Source organism: Diceros bicornis, chromosome 3, assembly GCF_020826845.1.
Source record: "Diceros bicornis minor isolate mBicDic1 chromosome 3, mDicBic1.mat.cur, whole genome shotgun sequence".
Lineage (NCBI taxonomy): Eukaryota > Metazoa > Chordata > Mammalia > Perissodactyla > Rhinocerotidae > Diceros > Diceros bicornis.
The window spans coordinates 11,291,901-11,308,523 of record NC_080742.1 but is presented as its reverse complement, the minus strand read 5'-3'; the positions used below and the strand labels follow the sequence as shown (position 1 = coordinate 11,308,523).

The 16,623-nt window shown below is 37.9% G+C and overlaps 1 protein-coding gene across 2 annotated transcripts in view; it reads left to right on the top strand.

Moving 5' to 3' along the window:
- Positions 1–12,856, top strand: part of PRKAR2B (protein kinase cAMP-dependent type II regulatory subunit beta) — a 108,602-nt gene extending 95,746 nt beyond the window's left edge. Inside the window, exons 6-11 of one of the 2 annotated variants that reach the window (XM_058523382.1) lie at positions 893–1,046; positions 5,061–5,162; positions 6,134–6,208; positions 8,507–8,572; positions 8,709–8,847; positions 11,565–12,856. In XM_058523382.1, the coding sequence (XP_058379365.1) occupies positions 893–1,046; positions 5,061–5,162; positions 6,134–6,208; positions 8,507–8,572; positions 8,709–8,847; positions 11,565–11,698 (670 nt within the window). In that variant the 3' untranslated portion in view covers positions 11,699–12,856. The remainder of the gene's footprint in view (positions 1–892; positions 1,047–5,060; positions 5,163–6,133; positions 6,209–8,506; positions 8,573–8,708; positions 8,848–11,564) is intronic. The other variant, XM_058523387.1, reaches the window with a different exon arrangement.
- The last annotated feature ends 3,767 nt before the right edge of the window (positions 12,857–16,623 follow it).

Below are 16,623 nucleotides of genomic sequence, written 5' to 3'. Positions count from 1 at the left end.
CAGTGACATGCAAACTCAGTCTTATTTACCTAGGAAAAAAACCCCAATTGAAAGATAAGCACAGAAAAACCGTGAAAAGACCAGGATCAGAAATTTAGTCTGAATGTCTACCACTTTTTCCTTTAGACTGAGGTCAGTCTAAAGTAAAGGACCAGATGATGTCAAGGGCCAGAGAGTAGATTTTTTAGGCTTTGCAGGCCATATGGTCTCTGTTGGAACTACTCGACTCTGCTGTTATAGCACACAGCAGCTGCAGATGATGCATAAATGAACCAAGGTGTTTGTGTTCCAGTAAAACTTTATTTACAAAAGCAGGCAGCCAGTCTGTGGGCCATAGTTTGACAGCCCCTCCTTTAGATTATAAAGGCCCCTCGTAAGTACTGTAGAGTAGTGGTGACCAAATTGTTATAGCTGTATTCTTTTAAAAAATAGTTACTTTCTTCTGATCACAAAAGTAATGCATGTTCATTTTAGAAACAAAAACTCTTTAATTACGTGTGAATGTCCCTGGAATCCTTCACTATTCTTACGCTCGGAGGTAACTACAGGCGGCAGTTTGATACACATTGCTTCAGATGGTGTCTATGCATATACTGTTTGGTTGCAGTCTTAGTTACGTTTTTATCCTTTACTCCCTTCAGTTGTTATTGTTTAGTCTCATCTTCCCAGCGGGCACATGTGTGGTCCCTACCCTAGTTTATACATGCTCGTCAGGAACAGATGGTGACTCTGGCGCATATTGATGCCCCTTTATTACTTACTGTCATCAGGGGGGAAAGGGAGGCTGGAAATGAGATTTTATGGCACAGGCCTCTTCTCTGAAATAAAGCTTTACTATAATGATATTTTACTTGAATTACTTTTCTCTCTTATTTTTCATGTGTCCCAACAGAGGAACATTTGATATTTATGTAAAATGCGATGGTGTTGGAAGGTGTGTCGGTAACTACGATAATCGTGGGAGTTTCGGTGAGCTGGCCTTAATGTACAACACACCCAGAGCGGCCACGATCACTGCCACCTCCCCTGGTGCTCTGTGGGGCTTGGTGAGTGAAGTATTTATGTGCCCTGAATGTTATTTGTAGAAAGAGTTATGACGAAAGCCAGGTGGATGCAGTGTTTTAGTTCTCATAAGTAGATTTATTTGGGATCATCGATCATCGGGGAAGTTATTAAGCAACTCCTGGATGCTGAACTGTTGGGCACTGAGACTGTGCTGGGTTCCATCTTCGTGTTCTTTTCCCCAGTCAAGGCAGGAGCGTGATGCACAGCAGAATTACTTGGGGGTGTTTAACAAACAATCCTCTTGCCTAGGACAGATTTAATCAGAATCTCTGGGGGTGGGACCTGAGCTTTGAAAATATTTTTCTTACTGTTGTATTTCTACAAGACTTAGTCTTGTAGGTGATACCAGGATGCAGAGTAGCAGGCGCTGGTGAAGCTGATTCTGGAAGACTCTTGAAGGTGACGCTGCTGCTTAGACTCCGCTGTGCTTACGGATCCACTGGGAAATCTAGCTGAGATGCAGATTCTGATTCAGCGGGTCCGGGGGGAGGCCTGTGACTCTGCATTTCTCCTACGCTCCCAGGAGACCCCGGTGCTGCATGTGCTCAGAACACCCTTTAAGCAGCACCAACCTAGCAGGATGTTTGCAATACTTGTATTTTCTCTTTAAATTGTTGAAAACAGGGCCCCCGCCCCATAGTTTTGTCATACATTTATTAGGTTGTTTCTCAAATCCTTTTGTGGAAGGAGGAGAGGATGAGATCGTTTGCAGTGTGTTAACAATCTCATTTCCAAAGACTATAGCGCTACAGAAGTTACACATTCTTCTGTCATGACTCAGCAGCTGACTGAAGTGGATTCAGCTGGTAAAAATATCTCTTCATCAGAGAAGCAAGATATGCTGTACATTTCTTCTTATTAGAACCAGGCAGCGACTGTTTACTTATTAAAAGTGGGATGAGTTACTTTTTTTTTTGGGGGAGGAGGATTAGCCCTGAGCTAACATCTGATGCCAATCCTCCCCTTTTTTCTTGAGGAAGACTGGCCCTGAGCTAACATACGTGGCCATCTTCCTCTACGGTATATGGGACGCTGCCACAGCATGGCTTAACAAGCGGTGCATCGGTGCACTGGCGGGATCTGAACCTGCGGACCCCGGGCCACCGCAGCAGAGCACGCGCACTTAACCACTTGCGCCACCAGGTCCGCCCCGAGTTACTTTTTAAGATTGCAGAAGAAAAATTGGAATTGTTTCAGGTGGAAGGGAACTCCTCATCTGAAATGTTTTAAGGACTATCAAAGATTTGAAAATCCAAAGCCAGCAAGGTAAAAACTCCAAACCAGAGCAGACTTGGTCCATAGACGTGCATGCCTGTCCGCAGAGCAGCAGCTAACTCCTGAGTCGGCCATGACCTGTTTCGTTAAGGAAGGTGTCATTTAAAACTTTACTGCTCCCAGTGGTGTCGCCAGCCAGGGTCAGAACGCCCCTCGGTAAGGAATCCGCCTCCTAGCACGTGCTCAGTACAAGATCACATATTTTGCAGGGGGCCCCTTTTGAATACCGATAGTTTTCAGTCCTGGTAGAAACCTTAACTAGGTATAAAGGCCCAGCATTACCTGGTGTGCACTTAAGCTCTCAAGAAGGATTAAGCATTTTTGGAGATTTTTACTAATCTATACATGTTATTAAACTTTATGATAAAGTGGGCAGTTTGTGATGATCACTTTGGGGTATATGCGTATGTGCAATAGCTTTTTTAAGAAATTAGAATAATTAACATAATCAGTTAATACTTCAAATCTGCTTTTTAAGAGCAACTCACCTAACTAGCCCCTTTTCAGGGGAAGTCGCTTAGAAAAGAAATTTTTCTTTTAAGGTCAACGGATTGGTGCTCTGCCATATAAGTGCAGGTGTAAAGATAAGCAGATCCCAAGAGAAGAGTCCACTGTAGTACATACAGTCTAACTTTGTAAATACTACTTGGTCACTGTTAACCTTAGAGGGTTAACTGATCTACATGACCAGGCTGATGATTCAGAGAGGTGATTATTGAAATGACTAGGATGAAGACATTTGAAATGGGACTTTCTGGACTTTATTTATATGTCACAGTGGGTGTGAAGAGGTGCACCATTAATAGGCAGTTCTTCCTGAGACATACAGCTCATTATGGTTAATTTCTTCTTTTTTTCTCATTTTATTTTATTTTCTTCTGTGCTCCTAGTATCTCTCTCTCTCTCTCATTGTGGTTAATTTCTAAATCACTAAACTATTTCTAGTTTTCTCTGTTTTGCAATAAACTCTGTGCATAAAATGGTGTCGCAGCTGGTTTTCAAATCTGATTATGTATCAGAATCACTTGGGGAGCTTTTGTGACATATAGATTATTGAGCCCTACATACAGAGACTCTGAGTCATTGAAGTCTAGGATCTCAGAAACCTTTTTCTTTTTTTAACATTATAGGTGATTCTGATGCAGAGCCAGGCTTGGAAATTATTTCAGTATTTTTACTAATTATATTGTAAAATTTCCTCTTTTTTAAAAAATTAAGAACACAAGTCCAAATTACCAACCTTATAAAATTGTAGTAAACTAAATTGGAGATCAGAATGTTTAATTTCCTAGAGACTTACATCCACACTGGCATTTTTCTTAGTTGTACCAGTTTATTTAAATTCAGCCTTAATATGTAGGCACAGTAATTTATTAATTAAATAACATATCCCAATTAATTTTATTTTATATTGAAATTACATAATTGTTTATCAGTGTATGCCAAACTAACATAATTCTGGGGGCTTTTAATTAAGAACTAAATGTTTTGTAGGAAGTTTTTCAAAATAAAATTTGTAGGAAAAACATTTTTTGAGCTATGTTTATAAATTTCCCTGGTTCCTTAATTAAGTTCTGTATCTTTAAGGTTAAGTAGTATAAACATAGGAACATTTTAAAACTCTGAGCATGATAAACAACTGGAATTAGACCCTACTCAAGAAAGTTGTAGTTTCTCTGTGCCTTCACATTTTTAAAAAAGAAAACTAATGTAATGTGGATGTGACAAAGAACCTAGAGTAAATATTTTTCAAGATCTCATACATTATAATTGCTTTATGATTAAAAACATTTCTAAGAGTGTTTTCCATGTATTTTTTTTACTCCAACTCTCATTAAGAAACACGTGGAAACATCACAACCAGGGCATGTGTGTCTTTGTGTATAACTGAAATAAATATTGAAGACAACACTTTACTGCAAGAGATACACTCTAAGATTTTCTGTTCTACTTTATTTTTTATAAAAGTACTGTCATGTCCCACCAAATTGATTTTGCAACACTCTAGGGCTGTCATCCACAGTACAAGAACTCAGTGCTCGCCCAAACTCATGGAAACGGATTGGAATGTGGTTGGCTGGGGGTGGGGGAAATGGGGAGAAGTCAAAGGGCACAAACTTCCAGTTGTAAGATGAATAAGTTCTGGGGATCTAATGTACAGCACGGTGATTACAGTTAACAATATTGTATTACATACCGAAAGGTGCTAAGAGAATAAATCTTACATGTTCTCACCATAAAAAAGAAATAGTAATTAAATGACGTGATAGATGTATTAACTGACCCTACTGGGGTAATCATTTCACACTATATAAGTGTGTCAAATCAACATGTTATACACTTTAAACTTATGCAATATTATAGATCAATTATATTTCAAAAAAGCTGGGGGAAAAAAGAACTAGGGGCTAGTATCTTTTTAAGTGGTGCGACAGCGCCACCTTGTGGGTGTAGCCAAATGTTGGTCAGATCTCTGTTCTGAATAAAAGTAAACTGATGCTTCCTTTAAAAAAATGAAGATAATATTTTATATTTTCTGCTTAAAGAAATAAAAATCTGAAATGAGTTGAATTGAAAGTATAAGAATGTTAATCTTTTATTTCTAAATCTTTAATTATTGTTTGTTCCGTATAGGGAATAAAATGAAACTCTCTCTTCAGACTTTTTTCCCCATAAAATCAACCTTTTAACTATCTTTGTATTTGACATTCTGCCTTTAGGACAGAGTAACCTTCAGGAGAATAATTGTAAAAAATAATGCCAAAAAGAGAAAAATGTATGAAAGCTTTATCGAGTCCCTGCCATTCCTTAAATCTTTAGAGGTAAGTGTATGTTTATGCTTTTATTCTATTTTGCTTTAAAAGCTTCTGTTTTGTTAGGAATATTTAGTTCTATAGAAATTTTCTTTGAATAAAAATCTATCCATATTTTCATTTGAAAAGATTAAATTATGGTGTTTGTATAACTCAGTATATCTTTTACTACCTATAATGGCACCAGTGTCTATAGCAAATTTATATGTGGTCTTTTAAAAGCAGGCATGAAATAATCGTGTAGATGCAGGCAGTAGCCACTAGTTATACCTTTACAGGGAGAGGTTATCTAAGTACCAAATGTCCTCACCAGCCTCTCTTTCTCATTCGTCTTTACTATTTATTCCTCCTCTCCTTTCCTCTTCAAATTGGCATTCCAGGGTCTTCGTTTTTTTTTCAGGCTACACTTATTCACTTGATGAATTTGTCAAATCCCCTGGCTTTAAATACTGTCTCTGTGCTGATGCCTCCTAAAATTGACATAACCAGGCAAGGCCCCTCCCTTGAATGCCAGACTCATTCATCCAACTGCATATTTAACATTGCCTCTTGGATGTCTAATAGATGCCTCCAGCCTCGCACATCCCGAATCTACTCCTCCCCGCTTCCTCTTCGTAGTGGATGGCAATGCCATCCTTCCACCATCATGGCCAGAAACCTTGGGGTTCATACCAACTCATCTACTGAAAGATCTCTCTGTGGGATTGTCAGTTTAGGCCTGGTAGAAATTTTGGCCAGGTTACAGACACATATTAGGCAGCTGATCTGCTCTAGCAGCATATCTCCTTAAATAAAAATAGATCGGGGGTTGGAAATCCAAATGCCTTCAGAGCCAGGCAAGTAACATAAAGAAGAAAACCAAGCCAGGAAGGGACTTCAGTAGACTGGGGGCCTATCGGCTACCAGTTTTTAACCTCTGAAATAGATAAGATTGCCCAATTAGTCTGTTTCTATTTACTATTGTCTTTTTTTCTTTGTAGGTTTCTGAACGCCTGAAAGTGGTAGATGTGATAGGCACCAAAGTCTACAACGATGGGGAACAAATCATTGCTCAGGTATAACGCTTTTTATGTAATTCAGTTTCGAGTTACATTCCAAAAGGTTCTTATTCGTGGTAAATCTTGACAATGTTTTTATGTGTGTCTGTAATTAGTATGTAGTGATGGATTAAATGAATATTACTTCTGCCAAATGAGCTGTTACAAATCGTTTAATTTACAGCTATTAAGCTATTTGAATATTTTTATTTACGTAATTAACTCCTGGTGAATATGTATTAAATCATCAAATGGCTTTCTGCATAATTCTACATTTGGACATGACATGAAATTCGCGTATATAAAGAATAAGATGTCATTTAAAGAGGAAAAAAGAGGTGAGTGTTCCATGAGATTTGTGAGGGCTCGGAAGGTGCGTTGGAAGATACCGTAGAGTTTTGCATCATCCATTCATGATGAAACCTCCTGAGGCTGCTCCTTGATAAATTAACCGAGAAGGGAACACACTGCACATACACTGTCTTGGCCTCCAGGCACTAAATGGGGCCAACATGCTATTGAATCTTTACTCCTCTTCTAGGATCCTGGTTGGAACCAGTAGTGTTACATGCCTTGGTTAGAGTAGGGCTACCAAGAATTAGGATTTATGAAGACAGTTGAAGTTCACAGACAGAGCATGCAGATGATAGCACCTTGTTTGTTTCCTAGTTACATTTCTGAAGTGTTGAGCAAATGATTTAACAGATTTTTACTAGATTCTGTACTTTTGGTACCACAACATTATACTGTATTGTACTCTTCATCTAAAATATTGTCTCTTTTGATCTCTGTGAAACAATATTCAAGGTCTGTGAGACTGAGGAAAGAATAATTGTTTTAGAAGGCAAATAAACAAGTCAATCTGTCTCTCTCTACACCCCCCCACACACACACCCCCACACGCACATGGGTTAGCGCACTCAGAGCTTGAGAAGAAGTGGAGTCAAATTAGAGAACAAGGTTAAGGCTCTACTATATAAATTGATAAATGACAAAGTGTAGAGCACTTTTGGAATGATTTTTTTTTATCTTTCTATTTTGAAATAATTATAGATTCACAGGAAGTGGCAAAAATAGTAGAGAGAGGGCCCATGCACTGTTCCCCTGGTTTCCCCAGTGCACCTTGCATCACTGTAGCACCTGTGCCCAGCAGGGAGTGGACACAGGCACAGTCCTCAGACCTCGATCCAGAGTTTAGAGTATGTTTTAAAAACAAACAAAATTACACAGCAGTCGATAGACCTGTCACGATTCAAAACGCTTGAAACTTGAACATGAAGCTGTTATAAAAACCTGATATAAAGATAAGGGAAAGGAGATATGTATACTATATGTAGGGTTTATTAAAGATATTTTGAGGTATTAATTGTCTTTTAAGCATTTATAAACATACGTGTCTGCACTGTATTATATCAATCTAGACTCAACTTTTTGTGATGTAATCTGATACTGTATTTCTTGAATTGTCCTAAAGAGTTGTGAAATACCTAAGTTTCTCCAGAACCACTTTGAGAGGCTCAGAAAAGTCAGTATTTGTTATCTTTCATATTATACTCTTTAATTCAGAAGATATCATTGGAAATCAAGGCAGCGTTCATCCAAAAACAAAACCAGGGGCCAGCCCTGTGGCCGAGTGGTTAAGTTCAACACGTTCCACTTCAGCGGCCCGGGTTCAGTTCCCGGTCGTGGACCTACACCACTTGTTGGCAGCCATGCTGTGGCAACGACCCACATATAAAACAGAGGAAGATTGGCACAGAAATTAGCTCAGGGAGAATCTTCCTCAAGCAAAAAGAGGAAGATGGCAACAGACGTTAGCTCAGGGCAGATCTTCTTCATCAAAAAAAATGGGTCTGGGGCTGGGCCGGTGGCATAGGGTTTAGGTTCAGTGTGCTCTGCTTTGGCAACCTGGGTTTGCGAGTTCAGATCCTGGACGCAGACCTACACAGCTCATCAAGCCATGCTGTGGCGGCAACCCACATACAAAATAGAGGAAGATGGGCACAGAAGATGGGCAGGCTGAAGTTGGGATGAAATTCTTAGCCCCATGTTATTTGCCATATTTTCTTGGCTAGTTTTAGAAGAAATGCTATGGTAGAGAGTATTTTATTTCAAATAATTTTACAAATGAAATCATTACTATAATTGTCGATCGTAACCTCTCAGTTGAGAAAGACAGTTTGTTCCTACGGGGCCTCACTTTTCAGGCAAATCATCTGTACATTGGGGTCAGAATGATTTCAGAGCTATGAGAGGCAACAGGAGTGCTGTCACCTACATCTGCATTTTCACCCTGTTTTTGTTTTATTCTGATAGGGAGATTTGGCTGATTCTTTTTTCATTGTAGAATCTGGAGAAGTGAAAATTACTATGAAAAGGAAGGTAAGCATCGCAAGTCCTAAAAATACACAGAATATTAAAAGGAACATAACAGATTTTCTTTTTGATGTTTAGACTGAGGTTAACTTTTAGTTTTCATAAGCTGAGTAAACGTTCATGCTTTCAATTACCTCGCCAGGGAAAAGTAGAAACGGAAGAGAACGGTGCGGTGGAAATTGCTCGGTGTTCCCGCGGACAGTACTTTGGAGAGCTTGCTCTGGTGACTAACAAACCCCGAGCAGCTTCCGCACACGCCATCGGGACTGTCAAATGTTTAGGTAGGGCTCGCAACAGTGGGCATGCTTCCCCTGCTTGAAACTGTCATGTCTGCACTTGACGCATCCGTGTTGTACGGATTATGTTATTGGGTTCACGAGTTTTATGGTCCCCACAAAAGATAACAAGATTAGGATTCATTGCATTATAAAATCAATTTGTGGAAGCCATTGTTTTTCTTTAAAAATGTTTACATACATATATATTGTGTTCTTTTTTTATAGGCATGAAATAACATCTTACTTTAGTAGTTAAAATAAGAATTCTGAGTACCAAGTTTTATATCTAATCTTTCAAAAAAACAACCTGCACTGTGTTCCTCAAAAAGAAGGCTCAAACAATATTTTCATAAAGTACATTAAGCTCTGCAGGGAGAGTTGGAATGTCTGTGGGAATACTCATTCATCCTAGTCCTGGGAAACAAAGGTTCCGGTTTGTCAAAGCACAATAAAATTTTCTTTGTTGTTCAGCTGTTTATTACTCTCTTATGCCACATAAGCCTGACAGAAATGCCATCTTCAGCTGGAAGATATCTATATATATTAATGAGAAATGTAATTCAGGAGGTGTCAGTATACATGACATTTTCTTTAAGAAAATTGATTCACCGGTAATTAGCCACTCTGTGCTCTTCACCCACAGTTCCGTAGAATAAACTTAGCTTCAGCGTTCTTAAGATTTGCAAGTATCCTCAGAATTAACTTCTTAGAGAAGTCACTTTTTAAAAGGTTTTAAGTAAGTATAATATTAATCAACTGTTATACTTGGATGAAAGAGAAGACAATTAGAAACTGACGGGTAATTTCCCTGAGTGGAGATATTAGACAGTAAGAGTAGAGGTGATGTGAGAAAAAATTTGTTAGATTCTTTCTAGAATAAATTATTATATTCACATTAAAGAAAACTTGAGAAATACAGAAAAGGTAGGAAAAACTAAGAGTCACCCATAACACCACCATCCAGTGACTTCCACATCCTATTATAATTTCTTATCTTTTTTTATTAGCATGAATTTTCTGTTTTCAATAATTTTGTAAACTGCTTTTTTCATTCATTATAGCAGAGGCTTTTCTCATTTTATTACATCAAATTGTAATATTCTATTAGATAACTATACATATTACAAGTTATTAATCATTCCCCACTGGTAAATATTTTGAAGGTTTGGGCTCCCTTTTTGGTGGGGGAGGAGCTTTCGTGTGTGTGTGTGTATGTGTGTCTGTGTCTCTGTGTATGTGCATAGACTACTTTTCCATGTATAGGATTTTTCCTTAGAAATGGTTTCAGAAGTGGGTTTTCTTTTTATGGCTTTTGATATATATTGCCAGATCACTTGTATTTGTAACAGTTTACATGCCACCAGCAGTGCAAGAATGTCCATGCACTCAATTCTTGTACACATTGCCTTTTTACTTTGCAAATTTTTTTTTTTTTTTTTTAATTTTTTTGTAAGAAAGATCAGCCCTGAGCTAACATCCCTGCTAACATCCGTGCTAATCCTCCTCTTTTTGCTGAGGAAGACGGGCTCTGAGCTAACATCTATTGCCAATCCTCCTCCTTTTTTTTTTTTTTTCCCCCAAAGCCCCAGTCGATAGTTGTATGTCATAGTTGCACATCCTTCTAGTTGCTGTATGTGGGACGCGGCCTCAGCATGGCCGGAGAAGCGGTGTGTCGGTGTGCGCCCAGGATCCCAACCCGGGCCGCCAGCAGCAGAGTGCAAGCATTTAACCGCTAAGCCACCAGGCCGGCCCTTACTTTGCAAATTTGAAGGGCAAAAAAAAAAGTGTTTTAATTTGTATTTCTGTGGTAGAGAGTGTGAACATATCATCCATGTGTATATTATAAAGTCACTTTAAAAAATGCATGAGACAGGCAAGCAAGGTGACATATAGCATGAATTTATAGAAGTGGACAAAAGCATAATTTTGGCTGCTATTTTGAATTGATGAGACAGCGGTATAAAAGAGTAAAAACTATACAGGTCACGTTGGGTCTTCACAACATGGCATTGTAAGCCCTGGGGAGGGAAAACAGGATGAAACACTGTCTTGCTGCCTGTGAGGAGTGTCTGTTACTAAGGTGGTGACATCAAAACTAATGTAATTTTTTAAACTCCAAGGAATGGTAGTCACTCATTCTCTTCCCAGCGCGGATCAGGAATCTCCGGCCAGCCTTGCAGTGCACATCAGATTGCTGCGGGCCCCTGGCTGCTTCCTTTTTGAAGTGGAACGTTTTTACCTTTATGCCTTTTTCTTGTATGTTATAATATTTATCGAAAAATACCATTGCTCGGCCGGCCCCGTGGCTTAGCAGTTAAGTGCTCGCACTCTGCTACTCCGCTACTGGCGGCCCGGGTTGGGAGCCTGGGCGCGCACCACCACACTGCTTCTGCAGCCATGCTGAGGCCACGTCCCACATACAGCAACTAGAAGGATGTGCAACTATGACATACAACTATCTACTGGGGCTTTGGGGAAAAAAAAAAAAAAGGAGGAGGATTAGCAATAGATGTTAGCTCAGAGTTGGTCTTCATCAGCAAAAAAAGAGGAGGATTGGCATGGATGTTAGCTCAGGACTGATCTTCCTCACAAAATAAATAAAAAATAAAAATACCATTGCGTTGTTGACATATATGCAAACTGGGTGTCATAAATGACTTAGAAATTCTGCAGATTTGCAGAGAAGGTTATTTATTTGTCTTATTCTCCCCCGTCCTCAGCCATGGATGTGCAGGCATTTGAAAGGCTTTTGGGACCTTGCATGGAAATTATGAAGAGGAACATCGCCACCTATGAAGAGCAGTTAGTGGCCCTGTTTGGAACAAACATGGATATTGTGGAACCCACTGCATGAAGAAGTGTGGAGCAAGGAGACCTGTAGTGACGAATCACGCAGTAGTGGTTAGCCCACTGGGAATGTGTTTGTGTAGATGCCAAGCGTTTTCTGTGACTTCAGGTTTTTTCCTTTTTTTATAATTACAACGTGTCTGTAAACAGAGTAGTGATTTAATAGTAGGCTTTAACATCACTTTCTAAAGAGTAGATCATAAAAATATTGACAAACTGATAAAATGACTTTCTACTCCACAAAATTATGATTTGACTGACAGGCTTACTCAAATGGTTGTAATATATTGAAAGTATCTGTGTTTAAGAAGATAATACGAGGATGTTATCATAGGTGGTATGTGTTCATTTTGACTTACTGAGACTGCTGTGTTAGTGATATGCCCATGTAAGAGGGGACCTGGCAGTGAATCATGCCATGCAGCATGACCTTGTATTCTTTTCACAACTCGTTACATAGAGTAAGTAGAATTTTAATCATTTTTGTTTTAAAGATTTTCTGGCTTGATAAGTTATGTGCTGGCCTTGGCCTCTTGGTGAAATGGTACAAAACATCATATGCAATTTGAAAACCTTTTATATTTTTGCAATAAAGTACATTTTGACTTCTTTGGCATATGTCAGTCACCTACATATTCCAGTGGTTTTAAGGACAGGCAATTTAGTCATTATGATAATAGGGAAGAGTTTTTTTTAGGTGAGAGGTCATTAACACATTTTCCTTATAAAGACTCTTTCTCTGCTTCCTTTTTTCATTTTGCAATTCTCTGTATTCTTTGGCTTTAAAAATTATTTTGACATGTAATGTCACAAAGCTTTTTTAAAAAGCTATTTAAACTTGTCTTCTAAAAGCCTAAGATCTTATATATGCTATAAAAGAAAAAAAAAAACCCTCCTATACCAAAAATATTTTGGGTCCTTATCCACATGCCCACAGGATATTTCTTTGTTCTTCACTTAGGCGTACATAAGACAATCCTTTGCAGACATCTGCTCCCATGTTTTCCTCCAAGGTGGTAGAAATAATTTTTTATAAGCAAAACCATATATAAAGATAAAAGGGATTTCTGCCCATTCCACATATACCATTAGGCCTTGCCATTTGCTTTAATATAGACTCACAGGTAAAAGTGCAGAAGGAACTCAAACTGAATAGATTTTCATTGATTTTCATAACTGCTGTGCTTATTATTCTGCTACATAAGGTGAATTTAATTCTATTCAGCCAAAGCAGTATACCCTTACATGACTTCTAGGCCTACATGATCCCAGTGTCGACAGAGATTAATTCTAACCAGTTCACTTTTAAGTGAGCAGTTTCATTTTGGGAAACATTTCAAAGAAATAATATACATGGGTAAAATTATTGTGTGGCTGGTGTGGTCTTATTAGAGAATGTTTATGGTCTTACTTGTGTAATGAAAACGTGGTTAAAATATGTTAATCAGAGACTGTATATATAAGAAGTTAAAGTATGTAAAGTATAACTTCAGCCACATTTTAGAATACAGTCTAACAACTTTGCAAACTTTCTGGTAGGAAGAGAACTTACTACATGAGGATGACTTGTTTTCTATTTCAGATTTTATTTTGAAAGCCATGTCTGTTAAACAAGAAAAAACACATCGAACCCCGAATTCCTGGTTCATCATTCTGTGTTCTTAGCTTGATTCACTTTTTCAAGTTACCTGTTTTGTTGCCTAAGCTGATTGTTACCTCTTCATGGGATAGCAGACAGATGCCTGTGTAATAAAGAACTCTGACCAAGGCTGTACACGCCAATTACAGTACTTTCAGTATTGTTGGTTATATTTAAATTTTCCTTATAATAAAGCACACTTTTATAATAAAATATGTTGTTTTCAATGAAGTTTTTTTTTTTTTTTGGCTTGTTTCTTTAATATGACTTCCATAGTGCCTACTGCATTATGTAAACGCATGATAGAGATGTGGCATGTGTGAAAGCAAACCCCCTGGGCATAACACAGCAAGAAAGTATGGGTCTGTGTGGCAATAGGTTTTTTAAAATTTTAACTGTTAGTCATATGTGATATAAATAATTGTGGTATATTGCAGACTAATTTGGCCATTTGGAATAAATAAATAAATCTGGCTAACAGGGAATTTATGTGTTAAAATATCTAATTAAAATACCTCTAGTTTGACTTGTGGATGTCATTATTTAATCACTAACCAAGAATCCTTACAATGTGGAAATACTCTGTTGAAGTTTCATTCAAGGATACATTATAGGTGACTAAGAATTCTTCTCAGAGAACATTCTTTTAACACAAAGGTGCTTCCCCTTATTTGTTTTAAATAAATATAAATGTGTGTGTATGTGTTTCCTACATATCAATATGAACTAGGGCTTGCTGCATATATTTTAACATAAACACTGCCTGTGACACAGCTGGGTGAATGTATTTGGTTTACTGTTATAAACTCTGGCTAGCAGACCATTTAAAATGCTTTAAAATGCCACAGGCAAAACACAGGGCATGAAGCAAGGGACTTTGGATTTTATTGAAACATGTAAGAGTAAGTGCTGAGTCCTTTTCCTTTCTAAAGCATCTTTAAAATACTGGCATAATTTTCTCAAGAAAATGTTATGTTTATAACAAAGATTAGATGACCTTTAGCATTCTTAAAGAAAATTATAATATGTAAGCCTAGAGGGGTAAAGTAAGACATCTGGAGAAGCCACGGCTTTGTTAAGTAACTGAAGAAGGGATTCTAATATCCAATTATGTTAATACCTAAGGGAGAAGTAGAATTATTAATACATAAGGGAGAAATAGAATTACAAGGAATGCCGGCTTCTAAAATTAAAAGTAGTGTGAGGTACAGCCTGATGTTGAATATCAGAAAGAATTTTGATGAAAAGGAATAAGAGCTGAGACTACCGGGATACGTTTAAAGGCAGCAAAACTAGTTGAGCGACTGAAACTATATAGTTGTTAGTCTTCACAGGTATTTTTAAAAAAACACTTTAAAAGTATAATTATGGAAATATAAGCAATAAAGTACACCAGGTATTTTCAGAGGACTTGTATGTCCGACAATAACTATGAGAGCTTAAATCAATTCACTTGCATAACTGAGGAGAATCAGGGACTTCATCAAAATCGTCTACTTTGTGAGTCCATGGCAGAACTCACGGGCAATTGAGATCTCTTGGTTCCTCGTGCAATTCTTGGCCGCCTATATTTTCACAACAATGATGTTATTCAGCCTAGTCTATAGAGAAATTTGTATGAAGTTTCCAGTGCAGACATTAAGATTATTTTGAAAGGAAAACTTTTTTATTTGACCAACAGATCTGGGTCGTTTTCCCTTTTTATGCTCATAAGTTTGTAAATCTAAAATCGCCTAGGAAATCTCAAAGAAGCATGTAACGTTTATAGAGGGGAAGATGTGATGATGTATGATATGGAAGTAAAGGTCTAGACCACAAAAATGAAATGCCACCTATCAGGTGGTTTTCTCAGATTTTGATTTAACCACAGCCTGAGCCTTGCCGTTTTCCCAAATATAAAACAACACTACTGCAAAATGTATAGACATGAAATGTTTTGTTAGTACCAACTATAACCGAGTCATTATAGTAAGTAAATGCATTTTTACTCTTAAGTGGAAAAACAGAAAATGACCTTTATTTCCAGGTGCAAGGGAAAGTTGAAGTGTGAGCTGGAAATGGGCTCTGAAGTGACAAAAGCAGCCTTGGCTCTTGACTGCAACAACCCAGGAGTGAAACTCTAAATGTTTGCTATTTAACATGAAAAAAAGTTTACAAAGTAGAACCCATGAATGAGTTTATGAGCAGTAAATATGACCAGTCAAAGTGTTGGATAAAGTTGCTTCTAATAGCTGATCTTTGTTCTAACTGGAAACCTACCTAGATCCTGCTGAGAAACAGGAGAATAAATGTGTACTACTAGAGGGGCCAGCCCCATGGCTTAGCGTTTAAGTGTGTGCACTCCACTGCTGGCGACCCGGGTTTGAATCCCGGGTGTGCACCAATGCACGGCTTGTCAGGCCATGCTGTGGCGGTATTCCATATAAAGTGGAGGAAGATGGGCACAGATGTCAGCCCAGGGCCAGTCTTCCTCAGCAAAAAAAAAAATCCTTGATTTCATGAAGCATCACGGACTCTGAGTTGAAAATAAAAACCTTTAAAATGTGTACCACTAGAATTCCACTGCCTCTTTTAGGCCAAAGGTTGACATTTAATACAAGTGTACTTCCCCTTACAAAATAACTATATTCTTGAAAGGTACACAAGTGACATTTTTTAAGCCAAATAATATTTTAGGAGAGGTGCTTGCTATAAAGAAATCTTTAGCAAATCTTTTTCTCATAATTGCTCCTTAAAGCAGAACTTAAATATCCTCAACATTTTTATTACTATAGTGCATTGTGAGATACCATTTAAATTGAAGGACTAAAGTGTATTAATTAGACAAATATTGTTTGTCTTTGTGTGATTGACACTGTGAGGAAGACAAAGACTAGTGCTTATTATATAACTTAGCTAGAAGATGAGACCTATTCTCAAATACTAGTGATGAATATATAGTGCAAGAGACATTCAAAGCACATGGGAGCTATTTAACAGAGTCAGTGTTCAAAAGAGCATATGACATACAGCATAGCATACACTAGACTGTATGTTAACATGAAGATTCACGCTGCTTATTCTCCCCTAACTTCATTCTAGTCATTGCTCAGACAAAACGATGCATATGACATGGACCAGACAAAAAGATGCATAAGAGATGGTGACTGAGAGGGGAGGAGATAATATAAATGTTGGAGGAGGCAAATGTAAGCAGAAATATGAAGTGTAGCACAGTGTGATAAGACCTATGTACATACTATTCTTATGATTTTAATTGCATTGTATCAGACTTAATTGTCTCTAAAATGAGG